Source organism: Ostrea edulis, chromosome 6, assembly GCF_947568905.1.
Source record: "Ostrea edulis chromosome 6, xbOstEdul1.1, whole genome shotgun sequence".
Classification (NCBI taxonomy): Eukaryota; Metazoa; Mollusca; class Bivalvia; order Ostreida; family Ostreidae; genus Ostrea; species Ostrea edulis.
In genome coordinates, this window is record NC_079169.1 from 16632444 (window position 1) to 16643475 (window position 11032).

Sequence of the window (11032 nt, forward strand, 5' to 3'; positions counted from 1 at the left end):
GTTTTTTCTTAAATGTGTAATCTTTTGAAAATAAAAATGTTCAGCTTGTATGATTATTCTGTAAGAGTGTTATGTTGTTTTGTTTAAATATTTGCTTTCTTTGATTTGCTTTCTTTGACAAATATATATCATCAAAATTGAAAAATGAAACTCCAAAACACATTAAAATTGTAATAAAATAAGCATTCTTGACTGCCTCTGACGGTGTACTATGATAATTAAAGGAGGAGGATTTTGGTTGTGCATGGTGTTGGTGTTTTTGAAAAATGTCAATACTATTTGTAAGTGTTGAATATTTCCTAGAAAACTATTTATATTTCAAAAGGATTTAGCACCGTGTCGTAGCACAGAATCCACAAGAAACCTTGTAGAGCACAATGCTGTCCCTACACTTCAGCGGCAGGGGGTCAGTCCTGATTTGAACCCAATTGAGAATATTTGGGTAAAATAAAAAACACCCTTGATCAAAATTTACCAGAGAAAAACAGAAAGGTGAAATGGACTACGGTGTGAGCGATACGCCATTCCAAAGGCTCTCTGTAAAACGTAATTCATAGCATCTGAAGTCGTATTAATTAAGACAGTTATTCATGTAGAATGGGGAGCAACTAAATAATAGAAAATGTAATATCATTCATAAATGCAAAACCATAATAAGATGTTTAAAAACCGCATAATTGTTGTTTGCTCTTTCTACGATGCGCATATAATTTGTTCACCTAAAGAAATAAATTTCATTTTTGAAAATACATGAAGGCATGAACTGCCGCGCTTCGTGACAACATTACTTCATGAAGCGTGTTAGTGTTCCCTATATAAAGTATGATGGCGTGAAGCGTTACAGTTCATACCCTCGTAAATATGAAGTTTTTTGAATACTTACATTCTATTTCAAATTCTGTCGTAAATCCTAGCCATTAGAATAGAAGTACTATATTTATCAAAATATCATACGCATATACATGTATTCCCAACTGCATCGCATTCATGAGATAATATTTACTTACATTGAATCTGTTCTCTTATATTTCTTTTGAAATTAACATTTCTTTCATCTGCGACCATGAATTCATGTTTGTTGCAAACTAGTTTGATCCGGTTTTTTAGTACCACCTGTCTGTGTAATCATTACCAAATATAAAGCGTCATCAAGGTCAAAGGGTGCATTGGCTGTTCCATTTAACGTTGCGAATGAGTCAATCATACGATATATTAGTATATCTTACGCGGGTTATGAATTTTTTCTGCAATGCTAGCTAACTTCATTACTCGATGAAACAGGAAAGAGAGTATTTTATTGTTTTAATGGCTATCATTACAATTGGTATCGAAAGCAAAAGCATTGGAAATGTAAACAAGATGTGTTTGTGAATTACTTAGGTCCCCAGGGCCGTAACTGCCGATGAGGCAGACGAGGCAACTGCCTCGTCTGATTTTTTGGCAAAAAAGAAAATAAAATTATATAAATGTTATATTATAGGATATATGTTTAAAATGAAGACAAGCACCTTTGTCTTTGACACCATATTACGATTCTTTACATAGTACAAATGAAACACAAACATGATAAATTGGGATTTAAAAAGTGTCATTTTCAGTCGTAAAGTCAATCGGCGGCCCCCAATCCCCTGCCTCCCCTGATTTAGAACCCTACTTACGGCCCTGGTCCCCGGATCACAACAAAGTGGAACTCATTTTAGGGGATCATTTTCAAAGTAGGTCAGAGGTCAATTTCAAGCTCACAAGATCAGCAAATTTGATACCAATGGAAAGGTCTTTTCACAAGAAATGCACGTGCTAACTATGAAAGGAATGCCTTTCGATTCCGGGGGCATAATTAAAAACAAACATGTTACTTAAATGTTTACTGTGTTATTTATAGTGGAGAATAATTTTTAACATTGACAGTGATGACAGTGATAAAAGTCAGTTGTGTGTGTGTATTTATGATAATTTATTTATTGTTTTTCTGCATCAGTTTTATATCTCATATGACAATCTTTCATGGTCAGTCATATTGGAACGAGATGAAGTAAACAAAATGACCTATGACGCTCAAGGTCAAAGCAATGGTGATTCTTTAGCGTGTGTACTATAACATGGGACTTTGGCTTTCAAGGCTGCATACGGAAGTGACGTTCTGACTATATAATTTAAAATGGATCTTTTTGCCTGTCATTGGGTCAAATGATGCCTGATGTGTTTCATATCAATAGGGCCGTCCTTTACATACTGATTTTGACCACGGATTACTCCATTTACCTGATCAAGATAAAGGGCTCACGGCGGGTGTAACATGTCAACAGGGGATGCTTACTCCTCCTAGACAGCTGTACCACCTCTGGTGTGTCCAGGGGTCCGTGTTTGCCTAACTTGTAATTTTGAATTCCTTATAGGAGTTATGAGATTGATCACTGTTCGTTATCTTCACCTTTACAGGAGTTATGAGATTGATCACTGTTCGTTATCTTCGCCTTTATAGGAGTTATGAGATTGACCACTGTTCGTTATCTTCACCTTTACAGGAGTTATGAGATTGATCACTGTTCGTTATCTTCACCTTTATAGGAGTTATGAGATTGATCACTGTTCGTTATCTTCACCTTTATAGGATTTATGAGATTGATCACTGTTCGTTATCTTCACCTTTATATGAGTTATGAGATTAATCACTTCGTTATCTTCACCTTTATAGGAGTTATGAGATTGATCACTGTTCGTTATCTTCACCTTTATAGGAGTTATGAGATTGATCACTGTTCGTTATCTTCACCTTTACAGGAGTTATGAGATTGATCACTGTTCGTTATCTTCACCTTTTCATACAAGCTAGACATGGTGGCAAGGTGTTGAACCAGGGGTACCCGGTTTCGAAGGGAGAACCCTAGATACTAGGATATAACGTATTATATCGCAATGTCTCCATACATGTATATAATAGAGACATTATAATACCACGTGATACCCTGTATGTTGTGTCACACAATCGGAATAGCCGAAAACGTGGTCTTATATACATATATGTCACAACCAAGCTGTTTATAGTAATTCACTCTACTGTTATATTCATGATTTAGATATATATATATATATATATATATATATATATATAAGACTATTTGTGATCAATAGTTAACGAACACAACGATAGAATATCATAGACTAGGGTTTAGTAAATTGTTTTATTCAACATATGCCATGGTCATCAGAAATAAGTATGAAAATTCATTGTTAAAAATGGATACAACATTTAACTTGTATATAACAAAGCATTTGTTTTATCAAAGTTATTAAGTTCGAAATAATCAGCCTATTTCATTCCTCCAAACCTACGTCATAATTTGGAGCACCCATTTTGGAACTTTTCAAGAATTCCGCATGTTGTTCCATAGGCAGCATGCATTTTTTAACGGCTGGACAATCCAACATTCTCTTCGTCCATTCATGTAAATTTGGCAAAGACTCATGCGATACGATCATTTGGGAAAACATTTTCTCTACCAGAAGGAACCGCTCAAACCAGGGCCAAATCATGAAGTCAATCATTTGTACTTTGTCACCTATAAAGAGGAAAACAAAAAAGTATATGATTGAAAGAAAAAGTGTTTCGTAATTAAACTTAAACTTTACCCAGCAGACAGACAATCACCTCCTAAGTAGTCTCCCCTTCTCTTAATTTCAGCGTCAAATCTCGCTAACTGTTGGCGAACCTTTTCTATAGCAGCTGGTATTTCAGATGGTTGCGATTGCCGGGCTTTGTAGAAATCCACCGTCAGCTATGTGAAAACATAACAATCATTAATCAGATTAACGACTTCAACAACTTCAGTTTCTACGGGGTTGTTCTAATAAGCCTAGGGTTATCGAAAAGGAAAACTCAGTACTCCTTGATCGTCGCAAGAGGCATCTAAAAGGGGCGGTCCTTCGGGGTGAGACCGTAAAAACCGAGGCCCCGTGTCAAAGCAGGTGTGACCCGATAAAGATCCCTCCTGCTCAATGGCCGTAAGCGCCGAGCATAGGCCAAAATTTTGCAGCCCTTCACCGGCAATGGTGACGTCTCCATAGGAGTAAAAACGTCTCAAGAGGAACGTTAAACAATATGAAATCAATCGGAAAGGAAATGCATACTTCACTAAACATTTAAAACATTACATATTATAATTTGAAGCTGAATTTTTAAACACTTTATTTCAGAAAGTAACAGATTGTATAAAATGTCAGCAACAAAAAAATAAAAACAAACCAAAAAAAACCAAAACAAAAAACCAAAACAAAAAACAAGCCCCCACCCCCCAAAAAACCGGGGTAATTTCAGCTTCTCCATCGTCAACTTCCCATATTTATGTAGCAATATTCTATTATTACCTGTATATGGTGTTTATATCTCTCAACTGATTCAATACGCAAGAGCTTGTTCTGCGTATGGTCAGTTTTTAAATCGAGGCAGGCTACCGACAAACAAGTTGATGGTGCAGGGATTTCAACAGTCTCGTTTAAAGTCAGCATTTCACAAATTCTATGGTCGTTATAACGATCTAGTTTGCCAATACAACCTATCACTGGGTCAAATGCTGTCTGACGTGTTTCATACCGATTGTTAGGCCGCTCTTGGCATACTGATTTTGGCTACGAATACACTTGTTTACCTGATCAGGATATAGGGCTCACAGCGGGTGCGACAGGGAATGCTTACTCCTCCCAGGCATCTGATCCCACCTCTGGTGTGACCAAGGGTCCGTGTTTGTCCAACTCTCTATTTTGTATTGCTTATAGGAGTTATGAGATTGATCACTGTTCGTTATCTTCACCTTTCATTCATGGCAATGAACAAATGACACAAATCTTAAGCTGCCTCCTCCGCCTCTATGTAATTTACGGCCCTGGATACCCAATAACCATTCAAAGCTACACTTGTTGTATTATTTGGATATTATCATAAGAATTTTCTGTGTTTTTTATCACTCTATATAAGTTATACACACTATGCAAATTACAAGTTAACTCGGAAACTAATTGTAACATTGAGAGCAATCATGATATTACATTTAGCGTATGTTTAGGCAGTATATATATATAATCTATTACGTAACGTGGATATTTTTATTAAAAACAGTAAAACATGTATTGAACTTGATCTTTCATTTCATTATATAAGGAGTCTTTCATTACTTAAAAGTTTTGCCTTTCTTGGCTCTATGACTTGTGACGGTATGTTTTAAATGTAGCACCCTATTCTCACATTTTCTATCTGCGCTTGTACCTTTGGAAGGGAATACGATGTGGAATTCCCTTTACCCACAGATGCTCTGTGGTACATAAAATTGTGGTTGAATTTGGTCTAGTGGTTCTCAAGAAGACGCCGAAAATGTAATGAAGTAAATGTATTGGGCTTTTAGAATAAGTAAACAAATTTTTTTTCATCTTAAAACGTCTAACTTTTCCTTTAAAATTCTAACGATTACTATCTATATTTCCTATCACTGAAGGAAGTTACTGAAGTTTTTACCTTGTCGAAATGTTCCACGAGTATTTTATCTTGAGCCAGGCGATAAGGGTCGTCAGGGGTCAGTTTGTTCCCGGGATAAGTCTGGTCCAGGTAGTCACTGCAGATGAGGGACTCGTACACTATTTTGTCGTCTTGCTCAAGAACGGGAACCTTGCCAAAAGGGTTCCGCTGAAGGAACCAGTCTGGTTTATTTTTCAGGTTAACATTGACGACTTCGTGTCTAAAGGTAACATAATAAACCTTTATCATAGAGTAAATGTAACTGATAAACCTTAAGTATCAAATATTTGGCAACCGAGTCGCATCGTTGCACGCCACGGCTTTAACGTACTCTCCTCTTCCCTTTCACCCATGGTTCTCTGCGTTACAATCTTCGTTTCTCATGAATATGCATGTCGAGAATGACGTAATCCGTTATCAATAGAAGTAAAACAGCTATAATGGTTGTGACATTGAAAACATGTTCTTTTTGCACCGAAATTATAGAAAACAAAACTCCTACAGATCGATGACATCTGAACAGTTTCGTGGTTTATTTCCTTTATATGTCCACTTGTTGCAAAGGGGGGAGGGGTAATTATCAATAGACAACACTCGTCGTTATTAGTCTCCGAATATTTCAATAGAAACACCCGTTGGTGTAAAGACTTCTCACCGCCTGTTCTTAGTGACAGAAAAACATCATTACGATCCTCATAAATGTACCTTCACATCTGTCAATGTTAAACACACGTGCACACAATGATTTTGCGTTTGTTAGTGGAAGAGGAAGCGTTCTGATTAGTCAGAGTAATATAACCGCATTCTATAAATAGTTTAAATCATCGATTAAGTCTTGCTCGGAAACTCAGCGATTGGCCGAATCACGTAATGCTCATTTATGAGAAACGAAGAAATTGTCATGCAGAGAGCCACGGGTGAAAGAGAAGAGGAGTTCGGTAAATTGGTATATACACTGTCTGTTGACACCACACTCTCTCTCTCTCTCTCTCTCTCTCTCTCTCTGTAAATGTGTTTGTAAAGAGTAAAGAGTCACACTCACAAATTAAATTAAAAGAAACTTTCTTACGGTATATTTTTGTGAGCCAGCACTAGGAGTGAGCGTTGTGCGTATGGACAAAACCTCATGCTGTAAACCCGTAGTTTGCCAGCCTCCAAGGCGGGGAAATTTGTCTCTGTAAATTTCAAAATATGACACCATGTTTAGAACAGTCGTAATGCATGATGGGATATTTCTGCCATCAGCTGTCAGATAATTATGTCGACTTGTGAGATCTTTATATCCACTTGTCAACAAAACGATATTTCAAAGCCTTAACAAATTTACATCTATTTCTCACTAGAATTTTCTGTCAAATCAACATAATGATTTTTAAAAAGTCGGTATCATGATTATCTGACCAATTGACATATCCAAGTAGTCAACATAATTATATATGTCGGCTGAGATTCAGTTTCGGTCGGTTCTAGCAATTAATGTGCACTTAGGCGACACGGCTGTTCGCTTCAAATAAGTGATTTGACTGTTAAACTAATTCTCTATCACTATTAATTTTACATTGCTTACCGTCTAGGTATGAAAATACCAAATTGAAAATAGTCACTAAATTTTCCGTTCAAATGATAACTTACATGGCACAATATTTTATCTCCTGAAATTGAAGAGTTCCTATAGTCTGCTTTATCTAGTTACTGATACTTTGTATCACCTCATACCTACTTGTATATCGCTAATTGAAAAAAAAAAAAACTATAAGAACTCTTAAAATTTAAGAGATAAAATATTACAACATGGAAGTCATCATTTGCACGGATTTAGTGACAGTTTATTTTTATGGAATTTACATAATTATACGGTAAGCGATGCAGCATTAATAGTGATACAGAGTTGATATAATAGTCAACTAACGTATTTGAAGCGAACAACAGTATCACATAAGTGCAGGTTAATTGCTAGAATCGGCCGAAGCTGAAAGTAAATTTCCAGATATGAATTATGAAGGACAGCTCCGAGATTTGGTGAAGGCGTCAGTCCAAATAGTCAGGCAAGCCTAATCTCAGCCGACATTACATAATACCGGTAATATGTTTGACTAGTAAACATAATTATATACTTATATCTGACTGGTCAACAAAATTATATATCTGAATAGTCGACATGGTTATATATCTGACTAGTCAACATAATTATATATCTGACTAATCCACACAATTATATATCTGACATGCCAAAATAATCATCCGACAAGACATGCTTGTCAGAAAATTGTGTTTATTTGTCAGATATTCCCGTGGAGATCCGGGTTAGAATAGATTCTCAGTACCCCTTGCTTGTCGTAAGAGACAACTATATGGGACGGTCCTTCGGATGAGACTGCAAATTCCGAGGCCCCGTGTCACACAGGTATGGCATGATAAAGATCCCTCCCTGCTCAAAGGCCGTAAGAGCCGACCATAAGCCTAAATTTTGCAGCCCTTCACCGCAGTCTCATAAGTGAAAAATTCTCGAGCGGTACATTGAACAATATGTACAACCAACCAACTTGTTATATGATTACCGGTGTTACATGTATGTTATAGAATTACCGGTGTTACATATATGTTATAGGATTACCGGTATTACATGTATGTTATATGATTACCGGTGTTACATGTATGTTATATGATTACCGGTGTTACATGTATGTTATATGATTACCGGTGTTACATGTATGTTATAGGATTACCGGTGTTACATGTATGTTATAGGATTACCGGTATTACATGTATGTTATATGATTACCGGTATTACATGTATGTTATAGGATTACCGGTGTTACATATATGTTATATGATTACCGGTGTTACATGTATGTTATAGGATTACCGGTATTACATGTATGTTATATCATTACCGGTGTTACATGTATGTTATATCATTACCGGTGTTACATGTATGTTATATGATTACCGGTGTTACATGTATGTTATAGGATTACCGGTGTTACATGTATGTTATAGGATTACCGGTATTACATGTATGTTATATGATTACCGGTATTACATGTATGTTATAGGATTACCGGTGTTACATATATGTTATATGATTACCGGTGTTACATGTATGTTATAGGATTACCGGTATTACATGTATGTTATATCATTACCGGTGTTACATGTATGTTATATGATTACCGGTGTTACATATATGTTATATGATTACCGGTGTTACATGTATGTTATAGGATTACCGGTGTTACATGTATGTTATATCATTACCGGTGTTACATGTATGTTATATGATTACCGGTATTACATGTATGTTATATGATTACCGGTGTTACATGTATGTTATAGGATTACCGGTGTTACATGTATGTTATAGGATTACCGGTATTACATGTATGTGGATCGGACAGATCGTTATGTCGACTTAATTCGACACAAAGCTTTAACAAATCGACATAAAGATCTGACATTTGAACATAACTATAGACGTATGGCAGATTTATATCATCATTCAGGTATATGCAATCTATCCTCATTATGCAATGCAAACTAATGTCGCAAGTACAGGAGAGGAGCTAAACGTAGAGATATAACAATATACATGTACAAGTTACTTCACTAGGTCAAATGCTGTCTGACGTTTTTCATACCGATTGTTAGGCCATTTTTGGCACACTAATTTTGACTACGGATAACTCCGTTTACCTGATCCGGATATAGGGCTCACTGCAGGTGTAACCGGTCGACAGGGGATGCTTACTCCTCCTAGGCACCTGATCTCACTCTGTTGTGTCCAGGAGTCCGTGTTTGCCCAACTATCTATTTTGTATTGCTTATGGGATTTATGAGATTGATCACTGTTCGTTATCTTCACCTTTCATTATTTAAAGCAAGAAGGACTCGGTGTTGACACATGATTATGCAAAATGACTTTGTTGTTAGTTTGTATGGGTTGTGCCCTACGAACGTAGTTACAACCCAGACTGTACATACTAAGTACATGTACTGCACATAATTATACAGGTTGTAGATAACATAACTTGATATCATATTTTTTCAATAATACATGTATAACTTCATGATAAGGACTAAATTTCTATAGGTATGTCACAGAACTAAATTTCTATAGGTATGTCACAGAACTAAATTTCTATAGGTATGTCACAGAAATACATATATTGAATTCATTTATGGTGTGTTTGCATTGTCGAATGAAATGAATGCTCCTCAATATGAAAATAAAATGCGACAAAAAGTGTTCCTGGGGCAGAAGTATGGGACATATTTCTCTGTAAGAAGATTCCCGACCCCTATGTTGGTATATGTAAATGACAAAATGTTAATAAAACGTCCATATCGAGATGTCTTTATAACTACATTCATTGGATCGTCCATACTCCTATAAGGTGAGGCGTAACGCACGCCACCTATCGTCGTTAAGGTACATTCACATATACAAACAGGAACGAATTCCACATTACAAAGATTTAGCATTCACATTGAACACTGCGTACAATTTTCAGATAAAGTAAAATTTGTCATAATTTACATTAAACATTCTACGTTGAACGAATCATACCTTTATTCAAATTACAATATAACTGAACATTTTGGCTTTCCATAAACGTATATGCGCCATATATTATATGTAAAATGTATTATATGGGATACACGCAACTTGTTAACTATACCAATTATTAATTAAGACTTACCTGCAGAAAAAGCCTTCGCTGTCGCCATAGCTGATATATGAACTCTCTGACAGTGAATAGCAAAATAGTCTTGTGTTTATATACCTGTATCTTTACCTGGTGTTCTATATCTTCACCGTTACAGATTCTCACCTGTGAGGGCCCCCACAGGCACTGCGTCCTCGTGCTGGAACTACAGTCTGCAGTGTAGTTATGTTTCCTCTGATCATAGTTACCTTACTTACATGTGTATACTTCTATTGATTATCTCAATGGTTGAGGATGAAACATCGATATTGATTTGTTTGCTTTCCGCATGCTGAACTCTTTAAACAATGCATATTCACATAGGGATCTGAGAAGTGCTGAATCGAATTGGATTTTAAATGGTATAAGCTTTTCAACAAACAAACCTGATTATTAAACTGGTGGAAAAGATTTTCATTTTAGGACATAGTTGAAGAACTGTAACGTACCATACCCCCTTTCATTTTTTTTCGGGAAATTAGACCAACATGCATTCTGATTATAATACGATGAAACGCCAGGCGCGTAGACAGAAAGAAAATGAAGTGTAGCAAAGTATGGCAAAGGGATTTGGGGGTCGCCTTGAGGCCTCCAGTGGGTCCAGGGCAAATGCCTGGTGGGTCCAGGGGGGCGAAGACCCCGCAAGCTCATGGAATTTACCAATGAAATCACCTATTTTTGTGCATAGAAGTAGGGTTTCTTGTCAATTTTCAAACCCGAAAGAGCTTACAAAATTATTTTTTAGGGTTTACTATGTACGATATATTTGGACTGATTTTACAATCGTTCTACGAATTTTTCAATCGTTGTTTTCGACCGG

General features: G+C 36.3%; 1 protein-coding gene across 1 annotated transcript; it reads right to left on the minus strand.

Moving 5' to 3' along the window:
- Positions 1 to 3163: 3163 nt before the first annotated feature.
- On the minus strand, positions 3164 to 10344 carry LOC125683863 (glutathione S-transferase omega-1). Its single transcript, XM_048925360.2, has 5 exons — positions 10207 to 10344; positions 6576 to 6681; positions 5507 to 5726; positions 3650 to 3776; positions 3164 to 3560 (listed from the first exon to the last, which is right to left on the minus strand). The coding sequence occupies exons 1-5, from the start codon at positions 10232 to 10234 to the stop codon at positions 3316 to 3318; spliced, it is 726 nt and encodes a 241-aa protein (XP_048781317.1). The 5' UTR covers positions 10235 to 10344; the 3' UTR covers positions 3164 to 3315.
- Positions 10345 to 11032: the final 688 nt, after the last annotated feature.